The sequence below is a fragment of the Stegodyphus dumicola genome, chromosome 9 (assembly GCF_044657685.1).
Source record: "Stegodyphus dumicola isolate Sdum_Otavi_A_Nest chromosome 9, ASM4465768v1".
Classification (NCBI taxonomy): Eukaryota; Metazoa; Arthropoda; class Arachnida; order Araneae; family Eresidae; genus Stegodyphus; species Stegodyphus dumicola.
The window spans coordinates 42375376-42395319 of record NC_140776.1 but is presented as its reverse complement, the minus strand read 5'-3'; the positions used below and the strand labels follow the sequence as shown (position 1 = coordinate 42395319).

At 32.2% G+C, this 19944-nt stretch overlaps 2 protein-coding genes across 10 annotated transcripts in view; one reads left to right on the top strand and one right to left on the bottom strand.

Moving 5' to 3' along the window:
• Window positions 1-19944, top strand: part of LOC118193315 (aldo-keto reductase 1B-like) — a 133714-nt gene that overhangs the window by 53024 nt on the left and 60746 nt on the right. For 5 of the 6 annotated variants that reach the window (XM_085823370.1, XM_085823371.1, XM_085823369.1 and 2 more), the window contains exon 2: window positions 11056-11137. In XM_085823370.1, coding sequence (XP_085679496.1) covers window positions 11060-11137 — 78 coding nt within the window. In that variant the 5' untranslated portion in view covers window positions 11056-11059. Of the gene's footprint in view, window positions 1-11055; window positions 11138-19944 lie in introns of those variants that run through there. The other variant, XM_085823372.1, reaches the window with a different exon arrangement.
• Window positions 61-10171, bottom strand: LOC118181673 (uncharacterized). 4 transcript variants are annotated; one of them, XR_015042961.1, is made up of 8 exons: window positions 9708-10171; window positions 1451-2148; window positions 1015-1375; window positions 839-896; window positions 654-732; window positions 517-553; window positions 286-353; window positions 113-201 (listed from the first exon to the last, which is right to left on the bottom strand). XR_015042961.1 is itself a non-coding variant. In XM_085823376.1 (7 exons), the coding sequence occupies exons 3-6, from the start codon at window positions 1017-1019 to the stop codon at window positions 522-524; spliced, it is 174 nt and encodes a 57-aa protein (XP_085679502.1). In that variant the 5' UTR covers window positions 1020-1375; window positions 1451-2148; window positions 9708-10171; the 3' UTR covers window positions 61-353; window positions 517-521. The 4 variants fall into 4 exon arrangements, 3 of the variants coding, with proteins under 3 accessions (XP_085679502.1, XP_085679501.1, XP_085679500.1); XM_085823376.1 differs by having other exon boundaries at window positions 61-353; XM_085823375.1 differs by lacking the exons at window positions 113-201; window positions 286-353 and having other exon boundaries at window positions 506-553.

Sequence of the window (19944 nt, the reverse complement as noted above, 5' to 3'; positions counted from 1 at the left end):
GAAGTTAATAATGTAAGATTGAATCCTTATATTTAAAATAATAAATAAACGGTAAAATTAAAATACTAAACGTAGTATGAAAATACATAATTAAAATAAACAGGCTGGAAACATTAAAAGTAATGAATTCACCTGTATATTTTCTGACTGAAGATTCATTTCTTTCCATGATTCATTTCTCATTTCTGCAATATTCTTTACCTGAAAGGGGTGATAAATTATCCTTAACAATAAAATGTTTTCTGGTAAGAAGTAGGCTGGAAACCTTTAAATTAATCAACTCACCTCTATGTTTGTCAATTTATCTGTCAAAATTAGTTTTCTTCTTTCTTTTATTTATTTTTTTGGATTACCTAATTTGCAATAAAGTTTTTTTTACTGAAAAATAAGTAGGTAAACTTATACTAATAATAACTAAATAAATTTTACAGTTGCTTTTACTGAAGGAGTAGTATTAAAATAAAGTGAAGCACTAATTTGAAACATAAGCTGTGAATGGTTAAAATTTTGTCTTACCTCTGTCATAGTATTTCATGACATTTTGGATCTGCAGCTGTGAAAGAAAGTTTATTTTAATGAAGGAATAACAAAATATATAAAGAATAGCTCTCACGTCAAAATAAAAGTTGAGAATAACTGAAATACACATTTACCTCTTTCTGTAAAAGATATGCAACATTTTTGCAACATTTCCATCCTTTTGTTTTCTGGGCTCTGTTTTTTGGTTGAATTCTAAAAAGAAATAAAAAATAATTTCATGTAGTGAAAAACAAAAAGGTATTAAATCAAAATTTGTGGACCATCTGAACATTTACACAAATTATAGTAAACAATTTACTTGTATGCCTTTCTTATCATTTATTCCAGTTTTAAAACTTGGTCTGTGTTCCCTTACTCTGAAAAATAAGCACATAGATTATAATGGTATGTAATTTAATATTTAAATGCAATTTTTGTATGTATATATATGTAAATAAATTATGTCAAAAATAAAGTTATATTTGTTGCTTTTACCCCATTTATCATCATCTTCCTGAATGAATGGTATATCATCATCTTGTCGGGCTGATTTCTTTGGAGGCATCAGGTCCTCAATTCCTTCACTTTCTGATGTTGGTTCGTCCAACATTTTAAGTTCAAGGCCGACTTTTCCATGGCCTGGATACACAGCTTTAATGTCCTGTAGAAACTGAGCAAGTCTTTCTCCATCATAAGTAAAGGGCTTCAAGCGGAACCGCCTGTAATAAATGTACAGCCATGTACTGCGTGCAAATATCATCTGTTCTTTTGCTCTTTATAGACCTCTTAAAAAGTTTGTTTTCACCCTCAAGATCATTTATAGTGTTCTGTTTATCATCGGGATCTACGAATACGCCTGTAAATAAAGGATTAATGAATGTTAAGGATGGAAAAAAAAATGTCACTCATTAAAAAAAAGACACATATTTACCTTTCTTGTGATTGGTAGTTTTATGTGTTGCTGCCGGAAATAAATTTTCTATCCTTTTATATTGTGGAGCAGAGTCAGTGTATATGAAGGTGGTTTCTGGGTGAACATGACGTTTAATGTAAGGCCACAAATGCCTTTTGCTTTTTCCTTTAACCTTGAAAAATAATCCTTCTTTGTCTTCTCGACAGTAGATGCCTAAAACTACGATGGTCATATTTTTGGTTACCCTGCCGCGGTTGTACTTGCGGCGGGTCAAAAATGTTTCATCAATTAATATAGATTTTCCTTTACCACCTAACATTCTGCTATGATGAGAGGCAAAAATTTCACATACCTCACGACAATATGATAAAAAGTCAACAATAGTCTCATTTGCAATTACTGGTAATTTTTGCTTTTCTCTCCATAGCTTTAGCTGCTGATTTATGTAACTGAAACTGTGATCTAGAACAAAGTACACAGTTATGACTAAAGCTTCCCTTATTGGGATTTTTGTACCTTCAAAAAATGTATTTTCAATGGGGTTAATCATGCCAGAGCAGTTGTTGCGATTTCTCAGGCTGCAGACCCAACGCCATCCGAGCTTTGATTCCTTTCTTTGTTGCTTCTCATCGGTGCCTGGCACTTGGGGCAAGGTGGTGCCTCATCCTCTCTGGGAAGAAGTCCAGCATCGGTGGCAAACTCGAGTGCAGCTGCCTCTGTATTAATTAAATGCATGTCAGTAATTAAACAGAAATATTTCAGTTTTTCATGCAAAGAAGCCATATTCAAAAAAGTCAGCACAGTGACAGAAATAGTTTAATGAAATTTATTGTTAGAAATTTCAGAAACTTGGCAATTATGCAAAAGTCAAAACTATCAGAAATAAAAAAGTTGAATAAAGATGAAAAGTAATTATAAATTTAATTAAACAATATTAGTTCATTATAGGAAGATAGAGAAGTGAAAAGTTCAAACTAGAAAGTACTGTTACAAAAAAAAAAAGAAAAATAAAAATAATAGTAATGATATGTATCTATGAAAACAAAGTATTAAAACAAATTTCAAGTGAAAAATAATATTAAAAAATGTAATGGATGAAAATAAATTAAAAGTAAACTTAGCTTTGGCAAAGTCCAAACCACGTTTTCACGTAAGTACCGAGGTACTGATTTTTTTCAGTACCTGACAGACAGCTGCACGGGCTTAACCGCGGCAAAATATGATCGCGAAAAATCTTCTTTTTTAAATTTATTTAAAATATTTTCGAAAAAAAAAATATTTTACTTTACAAATAAATGTTTTTCGGTACATATGTTTTTTTAAAACATTTTTAAACAGAGATGCAGAAGAATAATAGGTGTTGTTATTTTTGTGTGCAGATATGCGTGCGTGATGAACTAAAAAATGATTTTGAAGGTTTCGTGGCATATTTATCCTCTCAAAAATATGCAACTTGCTCAACTTTTCGATTTTATTAAATTAAATAAGGCCTATCGGTTTTATTTTATTTATTTATTTTTTTTTAAGCACTGACAATGAAAGCTGTTATGTTCTATTTTTGCGTTTTTATCCCAAAGCGCGTTAGCCCAGAAGGGCTATTAATTTCGTTTTCGCATTTTGCGTTGAACTGTTTCTACCGAATATTATCGCTGTGTGTTATATTTAAAGATATTTAATAATAAAGAATCAGCATAAATATATGTATGTTTAACGTACATAACATTTATGCAGATACTGTGATAAAACAATGGTACCTACAGCTATGAAATTTTGAATATGTACGTCACCACCCGAATATGGGCATTTGAAAGCTCAAATTTGTAATTTGTTTTATTAACTATTTAACATTTTGTAAAGCATTTATGTGTTTTTGATTAAGAAACTCGACGATTTCTAAGCGAGCAATGGCAACACTGTTCGGCGCAAGACTATCTATCAGAAATTCTAAAGATATGCTCTTCTTTTAAATGTTTTGTCATATTGCTGCTTAAGAGAGAAGACAGTTCGGATGTACAAAATTTAAAGACCGCATGTCTGTTGATTTTGAAAATTCATTTCCATTGAATTTAACAATTGTTTTCAGTTGGCGAGAGGTATACATCTCTGTTGTACACTATTATTGGTAACCTTTAATTGTTGGTTATTTGTTACATTTTTTTGTCTTTCATATTGCCCTGGCTGCATTGGAAATTTCGTGGTTTTCCTCGTGTGTATACGAGCCAGTACAATTACACTAACGAATCATATCACTTAAATAATGTGAATAATTATAGAATTATTATATAAGTGTAGAATAATTGGGTTGGTTCTTATGTTCACGAGTTGTGTGTAAATGCGTGGCTTTGTGTGATTATGTAATTAATTAATGAAGATTTCAGCAACGGCCTGGCGGTAAAGTGTGTGAGCACTGGTAGTTCTGTCCGAAGTTCGAATCCCGCTAATGCGCCGGTTGCTTGTTATGTTCACGAGTTGTGTGTAAATGCGTGGCTTTGTGTGATTATGTAATTAATTAATGAAGATTTCAGCAGCGGCCTGGCGGTAAAGTGTGTGAGCACTGGTAGTTCTGTCCGAAGTTCGAATCCCGTTAATGCGCCGGTTGCTTGTTATGTTCACGAGTTGTGTGTAAATGCGTGGCTTTGTGTGATTATGTAATTAATTAATGAAGATTTCAGCAGCGGCCTGGCGGTAAAGTGTGTGAGCACTGGTAATTCTGTCTGAAGTTCGAATCCCGCTAATGCGCCGGTTGCTTGTTATGTTCACGAGTTGTGTGTAAATGCATGGCTTTGTGTGATTATGTAATTAATTAATGAAGATTTCAGCAGCGGCCTGTCGGTAAAGTGTGTGAGCACTGGTAGTTCTGTCCGAAGTTCGAATCCCGCTAATGCGCTGGTTGCTTGTTATGTTCAGGAGTTGTGTGTAAATGCGTGGCTTTGTGTGATTATGTCATTAATTAATGAAGGGTTCAGCAGCGGCCTGGCGGTAAAGTATGTAAGCACTGGTAGTTCATCTCATTACACATATACTAGCTACGCATATATACATTATAGACAGTGGTGTAACTAGAATTCTTGGTCCCGTATGCAAAATAACTTCCTGGGTCCCTAAACCAATAAATTTAATGTGCTTAAAAATAAAAATTAAACTAAAGAAAAAAACGTGAAAAGTAAAAAAAAAAAAAAAATCAAGGATTCCTGGAGCCAATGTTTTCATGATTTCTATCACATCTGGATTAATTGTTAAAAAATAAAAGCACGTTCTCAGGGAATTATTTCAAAGTTATGTAATATGAAGAAAGAATAAAAAGGAAAATATTTCCCCTTTGCTAACTGGTGAAATGCAAATTTGCTTTAGTCTGGGTATTTGACGTCAGATGATTTTAATTCTGTAATTTAAGACTTTTTGTGTGTGTGCGTGTGAGTGATAGATAATTGATATTGACAGACAAGATAATTGATAAACGTACAGAAAAAATATTACATCAATAGATTACTCTGTGATTTTACTCAACTTACGAACATAATTTATGCAATAATATACAAGTACATTTGTTAAATATAAAACATATTTATCACAAACTTCATAAAGAAAACTATTTGAATATACAATTTTAGTAGAAAATATATAATATTTTTGCTGTCCTTTTAAAAATCCTTTTGGTACACTAAACTACTTGAATACATCATTTTTATAAAAAAACATGAATGCTAAAGATTTTTCCTGTTTCTTTTTAATTTTCCCTCAGCCCGTACTGCTGTTCTTCTCTAATTCCCCCCCCCCCTCAATAAGTGTAATTATAACACTGGTGACCGAAATTCATCATAAAGACAAAAATCTTTTTTATTAAAATTTGCGTCTCCTAACCTTCATTTCCGCAAAATTATTTATCGATACCTGGACGTCCATTTTCACAGCCAAGTCAACTTCAACACTCAATAGTGATAGGTTTAACAACCGATCTTGTATCATAGTGTTTCTTAAATATGTTTTTATTATTGAAAATGACCTCTCGCTCGTGGCTTTGGTTACAGATAATGAATGATGAATACAATATAATTGCACTCCCGATTAACTGCTTGTCATGTCATAGTATTTTACCATTGCTAATTTAGCTAAATCCTTAACGGATTTCAAATTTTGGATATCTGTTCTGAAAGTATTTATAAATAATAAAAGTTGTACTTCCAGTACATTAGCAAAGTCTTCTTTATATTTTTTTCTGTATTTTTGAAACATTATTAATAATTTCCGTATTTGTTAACAATGACAAATATTCGTGATTTTCCGCATGTGTAACGTTTATGAAGTATGTTGTGGATGCATATGTGAATAAAGCGGGCGCAGCCCGCTTAGACCGCTGAACACTGGTAATTCGGTCCAACGTTCAAATCCCGGCTAACGGGCTGGCTGAATGCGTGTTTTCTTGATTTTCCGCATGTGTATGATGTTTGCAGTATCTTCTGGATGCATACGTGAATAAAGCGGGTGCAGCTCGCGCAAAACCGTTTAACGCTGGTAGTTCGGTCCAACTTTCGAATCCCGGAAAACAGGCTGGGTCCATGGGTGTTTGGGTGATTTTACGTATGTGTACCGTGTATGCAGTATTTTCTGGATGCATAGGTGAATAAAGCGGATGAATCCCGCGAAAAACCGTTGAACGCTGGTTATTCGGTCCAACTTACAAATACCGGCTAGCGGGTTGGCTGCATCGGTGTTTTCGTGATTTTACGCATGTGTATTGTGTGCGGAGTATCTTCTGGATGAATACGTGAATAAAGCAGGCGTAACCCGGTCAAAACCGTTAAACGCTGGTAGTTCGGTCCAACTTTTGAATCCCGGCTAACAGGCTGACTCTATATGTGTTTCAGTGATTTTCCACATGTGTATTGGGAATGCAGTATCTTCTGGATGCACAAGTGAATAAAGCAGGCGCAGACCGCGCAAATCCGCTGAACACAGGTAGTTCGGTCCAAAGTTCGAATCCCGGCGAGCGGGCTGCCTGCTTAGGTGTTTTCGTGATTTTACGCATGTGTGACGTGTATGCAGTATCTTCTGGATGCGCACGGGAATAAAGCAGGGGGAACCCGTGCAAAACCGCTGAACCCTGGTAGTTCGGTCCAACTATGGCATAACGGTGATATTTAACATAGGAACTCTTATACACGTCAACAATTAAAAGCGGGCTTCAGCCTGCTAGTTATTAATAATTTCCGTATTTGTTAACAATGACAAATACGGAAATTTAAGTTCCAAAAATGAAAACATCATTGCGATTTTTGTTATTCCAGTCATTCTGTATTTTAACTGAGTATTTAAAATGTCAAGAGCAGCATAAAAAACTGTTACTTTAAAAGACATTTCGGAATTTTCAAGCCTGTTATCCTCACATAACTCATCAATATTTTCTTGTTTTTATTTTCTTCTATTTTTCAAATTTAGTTTCTATGTCCCATTTATTTTATATACAAAAATTTGTATATAAAATTTGTATATAAATTTGTATATTTGTATTTTTGTGAATATACAAGAATTGCATATTCAAAACTCTGCTTCTTTCATAATGTCTTCAAACTTCTTTCTCATATCTTGCATATTAATAGAAACGCTTTTTACATGTTGGTGAGCTCCATTCAAGTCGATTGATTTTCGATTGTCGAGTCGATTGATTGATTGATAGATCCTGCAGATACAGCGCAGGACGTGTTTAAAAAATTTTGTTTTTCATTTTTGGCATTTTGCCAGAAATGTTTAATAATTTGTAGTTAAGCTCATCGACACAACGTATATTTCAAGATGAGAACGCACACTCTGTCACATGGATTTTAAAAGTAGTACACATAAATACTTGTTTTATACTTCCCTAAACAAGTATAACGTTTAGTTAAAATAAAGTTGTATGAAACAAGTTTTGCGTACTTTGCAGAGAAATGCGCAAAACTTCATTTAATGAAAATAGGTTTGTGGTGGATCAAAAAGCAAAAATCAATTATGTTATGCGGATATATTTTAGGAGCATTAATATTTATGATTATTGTTATCTGCTTTATTTGCATCTTGAAAAACTATTAATGTCTCGGAAATTAATGACCTCAGATTTCCAGTTTTTACGCTGCTTATAAATTAAGCAGTATCAATTTTTTTTTATCTATCTATCATTAATTTATTAAAGACAAAAATATAAAAAAATAAATATAATGTATGGGAACATATATTAACGGAAGCTATTTATGTCTTAGAAAAGTTATGCAGTGGTTCTGAAATGAAAGATAGTAATGTACAAAGGGATTATATGAGTGAAAATCGCTTCATTTATTATTAAAACGTATTAAATAAATTTTTTAATTTGCGAAAATTATTGAAATATTGTAATAACGGGGGAGAATTCTTTTCTGAAATATTCCATTCGTTTGTGTGGTGAAAATAGCAATGTAATTCGCGTTCTTTCAAATGTTGAAATGCAACTTAAAACTATTAGGTCCAACGCTGCCATTGATATGCTTAATATTTTCAGTAATTAATTTATCGAAATTTACGAAGTAGTATATACTTTTAGTTGTGTGATACCATTTTTATTATCATTATTATATTATTATTGACGGTTTCACGTACTGAATGCTGTATGTAATGAAGTAAATTAAAAGCAAAAGTAAAGTAAATTGTAAAATTTAATTTCAAATAACAATTAGAAAGGCGTTCTTGCCCTCCCGCTTATTAGTGTAAATAACAGAGAAAAAATCTATCTGCCTTTAACTTTGCCATTTGGTAATGTCAATTGTACTTCTAAATCCAAACTTTTTCTGTCCCTAACCATGCCTCTTCGTGCGACTGCACAGGTTGCAAGTACTGTCGTTTATTACATTGTGAGAACTATACATTTAAACCTGCAATTTCTTCCTTATTTAATGATAGTAAGAGATTCAAGATATGAAAAAAATTAAACGCTATGGAATGACTTTGGAAAGTTCATTCCAAATTAAGTATCAGAATCCTGCCTAGTTACTTCTCTGATTTATAATTTTGACTTTGGAAAGTTCATTCCAAATTAAGTATCAGAATCCTGCCTAGTTACTTCTCTGATTTATAATTTTCGAGTTGTGATTGCAAAAAGAGGGACATTTCCTTAAAGGGTGGGTCGCCTTTTTATTTGCGTACGCTCCGATCAAGTAGGAGACACCGAATTTACATACATTAATTTATTATTTACATTAATAATTTATCATTTATTTAATTATCCGTTTTAATTCTAAAAATAAAAATGAAAAGCAAAAGGGAATTAAAATTTTTTTATTTACTCCAATTACGAACAATATATGTAAAAAATGAAAAGCAAAAGGGAAAAACATAAAAATAATAATTAATCTTCTTATTATATTTAATTATCCGTATATATGTAAGAAATGAAAAGCAAAAGGGAAAAAAACATATAAAAATAATAATTAATTACATTATTATTTATTTATAATTATCGGTTTTAATTCCCATTTAACATTATTATTTATTTATAATTATCGGTTTTAATTCGCATTTAACATTATTATTTATTTATAATTATCGGTTTTAATTCGCATTTAACATTATTATTTATTTATAATTATCGGTTTTAATTCGCATTTAACACTATTATTTATTTACCTACGCTCCGATCAAGTAGGAGACAAACTTCTCAACTTCTAACACGCAGCGAAGAAAAATGGTCACGTGACCTTCAATATGAGCACACAGAAGTTTTCCCTAAATCCCACCCGATACTCCGGATTCTACAGTAACCTAAACGTCAGCAGAAAGTTGTCGGGGTGGGTAGCCGGGTTTGGCGGAAATCGCCACCACCGGCCGCCGTAGCGAGGTCGCCAAGAGCCGGTTATCCGAAAACTGCCGTTACATCTATCAACAAAATGAAAAATATGAATATTCTAACGCGATATGTTTTAAAAGATACATAAATATTTAACATGAGAAATTATTAGAATATAGATAGAACATTAATATTAAGCTTATTTGTTTTTAAACTAACATATTAACAAATTTGTTTCTGTTTATAAATATGAGCAGTTTAACTGCAGACACCTGCAGATGTAACGAATAAAAGTTGTTATTTTACTAAATGGAACACAAGCTCTGTGATTTGAACTCTTAACAATAATTCAACACAGGTTTATTTAGGAGCATTAGAATTATAAGCTAAACATTAAAAGAATTTAACTATAGATAGTGTAAAGAACATAACAAATACATTACATAAAATTAGCAAAATACACGTCAAACACTATTTCGAACTTACCTCGACCATAGCAAAAATAACGGCTAACATGGCGACTATCGTTGAACTCTCCCGCTAAGACGCTGTTTTTCCACCTTCTTCCTGATTGGTTCTTCTCTCTCAGCCGTTTTAAGCCACGTGATCACACGCTACGGACAAAATCCAAGCAAAACTTCTTGAAAAACTCCTGTAGAGTTTACAGTTTCGTTTGGTTCTGTGTTCGTTACAGGTATTTCCTTCGTAATTGTTCGCATTTCTGTAACTATACAAGACTTTTGTCTGTAAACTTCGAGGTTTTTTTTTACAGTGTGGTACGTCCAACTGAGAAGTAATTCCCCAAAGGGGGAGGGAGGGAGCGTATGTCCAACCTGTGCTTTACCAAAGATAATGTATTTAACATACTAGCTCGAGATATCGGTTTTAGATAGTTCTTTCATCTTAGCAGCATATATCACGAGTGGCCAGTTTTGTGTCTGTACGAACCGCAATTCAGAAATCAGAAATATTTAAGAGTCGCAACTATAATTACAACGAACCGCAACTATAAATAACTGTATATTGCCGCAACTAGAAAAATTTTGAACGCAAGATAAGAGTTAATGGTTAGAAAGGAGCATTTCAAATAAACTGACAAGGATTTCACAGATTTTAGTTAATGTTGCTGTTTGTAAACAAAATAAACGAAACTTATTATTGGTATTCTTCATTGAGAGAAGTACATATCTACACTATACAAATTTAAAATTTTTCTACTCTGCACTGAAAGTATTTTATTAGGTTAGAAAATCGAGTATTTTTTATCCCTACCCGCCAGCAGCCAAGTGGTAATGTTACTGAACACTGGTAGCTCGGTGTTGAGGTTCGAATTCCGCAAATGAGCTTTCAGCATGGGCGTTTCGTGGTATTCCCCATGTGTAAAGTGCGTACAAGACATTTCTTTTAGAATGTTCTCCACGAAGGCATTCCCCTTAAGCAGTTAGCCCTCGAGTGGCATTCCATAATCAAATAACACATTCAACCTTATGGATCCCGTTTTTATCTGTTTTTAAGATAGACTAAACAGTGTATGATATATGGTGCACTAGAACCATATATCATACACTCTTCTACACTAAAACCATAATTTGTACCAGTATACCTCAATAAGTAAATTACTATAAAATTTGAAATTTTCAGAAATCCGAATCTTGAATTTTATTTACAAGATTATATGCAATATTTAGACGTCTGAAGGAAATATATAAGAGAATTTTAAATAACGTATAACTGAAAAGAATATATGCGCAATTGTAATTCATTTTTACAGTTCATGTACATAGCCTATATGTAAATAGTGTGGATTTTAATATATATTTTTCTTCTTGTATAGACGAATGGAACATATTATTAAGAGCAGTGTCTTACTCTGTACTGGAGACAGAATACCAATTGTTGGGTTAGGGACTGATTCAGTAAGTTCTTTTCCTCCCTTATTTGACTTTCATAACTTTCAGATATTGTTGTAATTAAATTCAACTTTACAGAGAAGCAGAAATAAATTTTTCAATTTTTTTACAGTCCTCAAGACAGTTCATTGAAAAATCTCATCAATTTGAAACACTATTTTCTATAGTTAAGAGAATCAAGCAAAGATATTTAAACCAGAGGTTCTCAGCCGGTGGTACGCAAGAGAAAAATAGCTGGTACGCAAACAAGCAAAGTATTTTTAACTATTAAATTCAAAAATTAAAACCCCAGCATCCTGACTGAGCACTTTTATGCGATCTGAGCTTTGTTCAAGAGTGGTGGTGGTAGTAATACTTTGTAGTGATGGTACTAAAGGTTTTTAATTTTTGTTTAGATGGTACGCGCTAGTCAAACGGTTGAGAACCGCTGATTTAAACAAATTATAGGTACTCAAGAAATCATCATACTGCTATTTATATACAACATATTAGAGAAATAAGAATGATGATAGTAATTAATCTACACTGCTTTCCAAATGTTAAGCATATAAAGCCAGTTTTGAACTTGGAAATGCGGGCTCATTTCGCAGGTTGAAAACTCATTGTGGTTGTAGAAAGGAATATGCAAATTTTGTAAGACGTGACCAGGACTTCCTTTTTTCAATATACAAATATCACATCGATTAATGTAAATGCCTGTAAATAATGATGCGTGTATTAATACAGGGAATGCTGACTTTTGTGAAGTCCTAAGTATTACTGAAAATATCACTCATTAATCTTTAAATTAATTTTCTCTGATATATTTACGAACTTAACAGTATCTGATAGTTTTTCCGTGCCAAAACTGTAATTCTGAAAGCCGTAGTATTTTGTTATACATAAATTTATATAAAATAAATAAAGGGTTTTCCCCCCCTCATAAAGTTTTCCATAAAAGTACCGTAGTTATTTAGCGTGGGAGTAAAGTAGTATGGTAAAAGTAGCATAGTTCAGTTTTTCTAAAATATAAAAATAACAGTATGAATGCAATAAATTAACAAAATATTTTGAATCAAGAACTATTAAACGTCAGAAGTAGAGGAATTTCAACACGAATAATTGCAATAGTCAGCATATTTCTATTTATTAAATAAAGGTAAGTGGAGCTCAAAAATAAAGTATTGATGACACCGAAGTTCCTAAAAATGTACGAGAAATAAATGATAGTATTCCAATGTAAGCGATATTAAATTATATTGTTAAAATTACTGAAAACAATTTATGTGTAAAATCAAATAAAATTATGTAGGTGGTCAGTTACAGTTGGAAAACATAATAAGTAAAATAATTATATGGAAATATCTGAATACATTGAAAATTATTAAGGTTAGAAATGTATTGTAAATAAATTTTATAATAGCACTTAAATATAATTAATAATGTTAAGAGTATTACAGAATAAGAAGTCTATAACACGTAGATTAAAGTGGAACTTTAAAACGTATACTGAGTAAGGACTGTTCAATGAACTGTTTAGGAATAATAATTAAAAGCCATAAATTAAAGGCTGAATTTTAAAATCTCAATATGCGCAGGAAAGGAACTTGTGAAAAAAGTAATGTAGAATTAAGTAAAACAGTGAAATTAAAAGTGTTTTTACGATCAAAAATTATCGGAAATGGGTTAAAAATTCTAAGAAAATGTCAGAGTACGTACAAAAATTACAGACATTAAGAATATAAGAGGAGTTAAAAATTACATATAATTAAATAATGCAATAAATAAATTTCGACTCTAATGTAGAATTGGGTGCCCCTTCGATTGGCGACAAATTTTGTTCAGTTTGGGTGATGAAACCCCATTTCTGGTTACCATGATAGTTTTAACTTTGTTTTAGCGTTCTGATTTTTTTGAAGTGAAAATAGATCGATGTGTACATGAACAAAGACTGTGCGCAATGCCGAGTTTGTGCAATTCCCTGTTTTTTTTAAGTGAAAATAGATCGATATGTACATGGACTTCGAGTTTGCAATTCTTTGACTTCTTATTTTGGTTTTGTGTAGCGGCCATCTTGAAATTGTGCCTTTCTGGCGCTGATCATGACGTCAAAAAAGAATCGAAAAGAAAAAAAAAAAAAAAAAAACAAGGGGCATCCAATTGAAAAAAATCTAACAAATTAGTTAAATTTAGAATCCGCTGAAAATTACAAACGTTAAAAATTACAAACGAAGTTAAAAGTGACATGTAAAATTGAAAAACGATCATATATATATAGTTAGATAATATATAAAAAATAAGTTAAGAGTAGGTTGGAAATCACGAGAAAAAAAAAAAAAAAAAAAGAGAAGGAAAAAAATTCTATGCAGAGTGAAAAGCAACAAAATTGGTACGGTAAAAAATTTGGGGAAAGTGCAGAATCGCCCACTGCTTGGCGCGTTTTTAAGAATTGCATATACTCGGTATCCATGTACACAGCGACCTATTTTCACTTAAAAAATTATCCCAGAATTGTACAAAAATGGCATTGTGCACTCCCTTTATCCATGTACACATCGACCTATTTTCATTTAAAAAGTCAAAGCAAATTGACAAAAAACCAATTCTTTTTACTCTTGTAAAAAGCGCCAAACAAATAAGTGGGCGATTCTGCACTTTAGCCAAAAATTCTAGGAAAAGCAGCAAAATTGGTACGGTTAAGTATTAGGATTACGGAAAATAAATATGCCATTATGAACGAAAAATATGAGAAACATATTAAATTCAGACTACATTGAAATTTATTATGTTTAATTTGACTAGAACACATTAAAACTTTACAACTAAAATTCATGAGAATAAGCAATGAATGTCCGAAATAAGAGCTTTAGGTGTTAGTAGGAACTAACACTTACAGATGTTAGGACAAAACATTAAGAATTTAAGATGTCTACCAGATGTAAGCAGGTTAAAATACTCAGTATTGTGTAAAACCTCTTTCATGTACTCAAGACGTACAGCAATCTATAAAAAAGGATAAATTGACTTTGTAGTATGAAGATGACCATCAGAGAATGCTAAAGGCAGTGCTTGATGTAGAAGTATTTTATCACAGTACAGAATAAAATTTTTAATATTGACTGATGCAAGTCATTGAAATAATTAAAATCTTTAGAATTTGCCGTTCCCAAAATTGTAAAAATGTAATTTAAAGACTTGTAAAAATGTAGCCAGAACATTTTTATTAAACATTTTTAGCCCAAAGGAGCGTTAGCTCAGGAGGACCACTAGTCTCGAAACGCGATTTTGCGTTGAATCATTGTAAAAGTTTGAATCACTTTTCAAAATGTTATAGCCCTGTATTATTTTAAAAGAAATTAAATGAAGGAGAATGTGCATGACTATAGGTATGTTTCTCTCACTATGAAAAAAACAATGGTACCTAGATCCATCGAATTTTAGAAAGCGTAATTCTGCCCCCGAATATGGGCCCTGGGCCCTTGGAAGCGCAAATTTGAAATTTCAAATTTGTTTTATTATTTATGAATCTAGCAGCTACGCGGCCAGCCTTCGTCTGGCTTTTAAATATACCGAGAAAATGCCTAAAGGGAACACCAAATGTTAAATTTAAAAACTGAGCAGAATTTTACTCTGCAAAACAACTTCGTAAAAGAAAAAAAAAAAAAAACACAATTTTTTTTTTAAAAAATTTATCACATATAACAAAATTGCAATGAAATAAGCAATATCCCTTAATACAAATATTTATTATCTTAATAAATAAATTAACTATCTTCTCGTTGCCTTCTCTCGACAAACGTCCAGTATGAAAGAGAAACATTAAATTTAAAAACTGCACAGAATTATCGCCCTCATTTTTCCAAGTGGATTTTCAAATCAGCGATCCAGTATACACAACATTCGAGCTTTGTGCTGTCATATGAGAAGGTTGTTTTTCGTCTCGCCTGCTGCTCCCGCTCGGATTTTCGTCTGCGTCGCTCCCCCCCCCCCTTGTGGACCAAAGCGTTTGGTTACGGAGTACCTTTGCAAATACTTGCAATTACCTCCACATCATCGTTACTGAAAATTGAAATAATTGAGAGAAAAAGCATTCGCTAAAAGTGAAAGGAAAAGCTGTTAAGCTGAAGTCAAAAAATCGCTAAGGAGTCATTATTGTTAAGGGCAGAGAGTATGAGCATTTATCACAAAGGAAGAGCATTTAGCTCAGTGTTTCCCAACCTTTTTTGTGCTATGCCCCACCTAATCCTCTCTAATTTTTTTAAGCTCCTCCTAGCATATACATACTTTTTAATATTTAAAAATTGAAATGTTCACGAAAGAAACTTGAATGATAGCTTTTAGGAAGAAATGACTACGAAATTTTGTGAGCAAACAGGGTAAGTGAACTTTCAAAAGATGGAGGACTGAAATTCAAGAAAAAACTCATTTTAGTGAAAGTTTTTCATTTTAAGTATTAGTAATTTTTATTATTTAAATTTAGCGAATTTCTTGCGCTTGATACTTGCTGCAAAGAAATTTTATGTCAGATTCCAATTTAGATAACTTGAGTCTCAAGTCTCCAGGTTTCATTATATCCAACCAATTTCTTTCTTTTTTTTTTTTTTTTTTTTTTTTTTTTTTTTTTTTTTTTTTTTTAGCAGCAAATCATTTATGGCACTAAATCAGCATTGAGCAAAATATGAAGATGAAAACGGTAACAATAGTTCTCTTGCAAATTTTATTGCATTTGGATATCTGATTCTGATTTCCTCACAAAGCTATGTCATCGTTCCTTTTATATTAAATAAAGCTTTAATTGACTCATCATTTTGCATTTCTGCGAGTTGTTCTTTTTACTGCATATTTGAAATATCAGCCAAATCCACTAGCATTGGCTGCATCATCCAAGTTGGGCAATCAATTTGTTTTAAGTTACAAAATCTTTTAAATCAGTCGATAACATTTTCAGGTGATTGACAATAACAAGTATAGCATGTGTCATGTCACATTTTTGGAGCCAATGAGACTTTTCAAAATTTTTGTGGTAAATAGTATATGCCTGACATAATTCAACAGAAACCAAATATCTTCCTTTTGCATCGACACATGTTTTCTTTGCTCCTCGAAGTTGTTTATTTAATATATTTAATTTTTCAATGATATCGGCTAAATAACCCACAATTGCCTTGTTATCATCCGTTAATGAATTTTTTCAGGTTTGTCGCTTATAAAATAACTAAGAGTATCAAATAGTTCCATAAATCTTTCAAGCAGTTCCCTTTCGTCAGCCTTCTTACTTCAGTGTGAAGTACAAGTCTCATATAGTCTTCATTTTGTTCTTCATAAAATAACTTGAAAAGACGTTCACATTTGGCCCTAGCTTTAATAGCATTGATACACTTTATAACTGAATTTAGTATTTCATTTAGAACAGGCGAATTGTTTTTAGCTACCAGGTTTTCTCTATGAATAACGCAATACACAAGAAGCATTTCTGGATTCTCATCTTTTATCAATTTTAAGCAACCCTTTTTCTTATTCCGTGCTTTATTTTATTTTTCAACTATCATATTAGGAGCACCATCTGCAGTACAAGATGTATTATATTTTTTATTGGTATATTTTTTATATCTAAGTAATTTTTTAGCTTAGTATAAATATCTTTGGAGGTAGTGGTGCTTTCTAATGATTTACAGAACATTTCTTCTGCAAAATCCCCTTTATGAATATATCTTACATAAGTTACAAGTACGGCTTCACTGTCTCTCAAAGTTGGTTCATCCATTTGCACCGAAAATTTTCTTGTTTTCAGCTTTTCAACACGTTGTATTTCAATATCCTCATTTAACCTTTCTTCTGCAAACAGTGTTATTATTTATTGGTATAGCTTTAACGTCTTTGTCATCTTTTTCTAGAACAGTTTTAAATGCTGATAATGATGGTTTGATTAAATTCTCTCCTATAGTACAGCCTTTCCCAGATTAAGCGATGAGTAATGAAATTTGATAAATAGCCTCAAGAGCACGATTAACAGTTGCATTATGAGCAGTAAATAGAGACTTTAATATTACTCTTTTTTCAAAAATTTTTCTTAAAGTGTGAAAATAATTAAAATCTGAATTAATATCAGTATTATGTATTGCCTTCAAATGTGCCTCAAGACGACCTAGTTTCATTGATTCGTTGGTCAGACATTATTGGCATAAAAGACAAAAGTTGACCGTTTATGGACCGGGTATGAAACCAAATTTTAAATATGCCTCCGAATACCGACGAACGTTTTTTCTTGCTCGCATCCCTTGCTTGCAAAATATTTAAAATTCACCGCAATTTAAAAATTAAAAACTTTTTTACGTATACATCACTTAATTTTTTGGGGGAGGGGGGGAATAAAAAATAAAATTTCGAAAAATTTTGACTTCATGAAACATATTTAGAACGTCCTTTGTCCCCTTAAACTCTGGATGAATCCATTTTCGAATGGCCCCCCCTTAACAGTCGCATCGCCCCCTTGTGGGGCGTGGGCCCCACGTTGGGAAACATGGATTTAGCCCCTCGTCGTGAATCAACTGCAGGTAACTCAGTTACAGCAGGAGAGAGCAACCGAAACGCATTCAGCGTGAATGGTTGCTATGGAGACAGAACAGCTGATGGAGTGGGTCGCGATTTTGGAAGAACCGGTCCCCAGGAAAAGATAATAGCAGGTTTTGTAACCAAGCGAGCACTTCCGCGAAGGGTCGCGGAGGGCATATAAGCAAAATGTACACTGCTAGGACAACGGCTTGAATTTGGCCAATGACAGTTCAGATGAGGGTCCCATTAACTCCGCCCACATGAGTGACGTCATATTTCTGACGTTTGTTTACATTCTACTGTTCGGAGTTACGAAGTGCTTTTTTTGAATGTACATTTAGTTTTTCGGAATAAAAGTGTATATATATGCGTATATATCTGTATATAACGATTTAATGTTTGTTTCGGAATATTAAGGATGATTCTACTGTTCCAATACAAAATTAGGTCTAGTCAGATAGAAGTTACTGATGGCTCGAAGATACATGTAAAGTGTAGTTTACAAATTATACTGCATATTGATAATCAGAAACTTTTAAGTGATAATGACTTAAATCATCTATTATATAAAATGTACCTGCGGGAATTAAACCAAGTGAAGTTAATGTTAAGTTAGTGAATCCAAATGCTATTTTGTGTCGGTAATTAATGCAGTAAATATTTTGAATCAAAATGCCACCAGTAACTATTGCAATGAATTGACATAGTGTGTGTCAAGAAATCCTTAAAATACATTTCATATATATCTATCTGAATATTTACAACATTAATTGTGCTTTGATTAAGAAATCAATATGCTTTACAGGATTCAATATGCTTTCTTAGAAGTAAACTTCATTTCATTATTAGAAGGTAAAGAGTATAAAAGATGAAAGAGTGTGTCCACTCTAATGTACATATTGGAATGTAATTTAGCTGTAAAACTACTGAAGTTAAATGATGAACATGTTATTTAATAAGAACTGATTATATTTAAGATGTGCTACCAGCTCTGATATTTCAAGACTGTTGGATATGCTTATCTATGAAGATTAAATCACTATTAACTGACAAATTATGGTTCTGGTAAAGCATATATCATATTTGGAATCGTAGAAAGGAAGTTCATTGTTTTTCTGAAATGTAAGAAAATAATACTGAATAACTGTAAGTGCTTAGTGTTATAGACCTACTGAAATCTAATTTAGCTATAAAACTGCAAATTCTAAATGATGCTGAACAAAATTTAGCAAGAACTGAATTTAGTAAGATATGTTACCTGTAATGATATTTCAAGACACTCAAAAATGCCTAACAATGAGGTATCATTACCTGTTCTAAGGTGTAATGCTGAATTGAATAAGTATACTTTTATTTCCAGGAAACATACCTTCAAGTGAATTGCTTGAATTAATCAAACTCAATTTTAAAAAAAATCATTATTAACTGACATTATAGTTCTGGTAAAGCATATATAATATTTGTTGTTCAGTATGCATTCATTGTTCAGTATGCATTCTTAGAAAGGAAGTTCATTGTTTTGTTGAAATGTTAAGAAAATAATAGTGAATAACTGTAAGTGCTTAGTGTAATAGACTACTGAAATCTAATTTAGGTATAAAACTGCAAATGCTAACTGATGTTGAACATAATTTAACAAGAACTGAATTTAGAAAGATACGTTACCAGTTATGCTATTTCAAGACTATCGAAAATGCCTAATAATGAGGTATCATTACGTGTTCTAAGGTGTAATGTTGAAATGAATCCAATAAGTATACTTTTATTTCCTGAAAACGTACCTTCAAGTGAATGTGTGTTTATAGTTCTTTACATCTAGTTAAATACAGTGATACTTACATAAGCCAAAACTGAATGGATTAAAAAAATTATCTTAAAGTTGTATTTCAAATTTTACATTTTGTCGTATTAAAGACTGATTACCTGGGTTTCCACTGATGGTTGGACTTAATAAAATATGTCTTGAACTGGCAAATTTTGGTTGATCTTTACATTATGGTAACTTGGCGATTTTTTGGCGAAAATTTGGCAACCAACTCTCCTACAGCAACCCTCTATTTTTTTTCCCCGCCGCCATTTTGTCTTCACGAAGTAAAGACATGTTTCTTCTCTTTTTATCTACTGAACACTTCTTCCAACAATCTACTAGCCGAATTACACTTATGCTAGAAATTTTATCAAACAAAACTGCTTAATCATGACAAATATTCACTGCAAAATTGGGAAAAAGTGCACAATACCATACTCCTTACGCGTTTTTCAAAATAACACATACACATAAA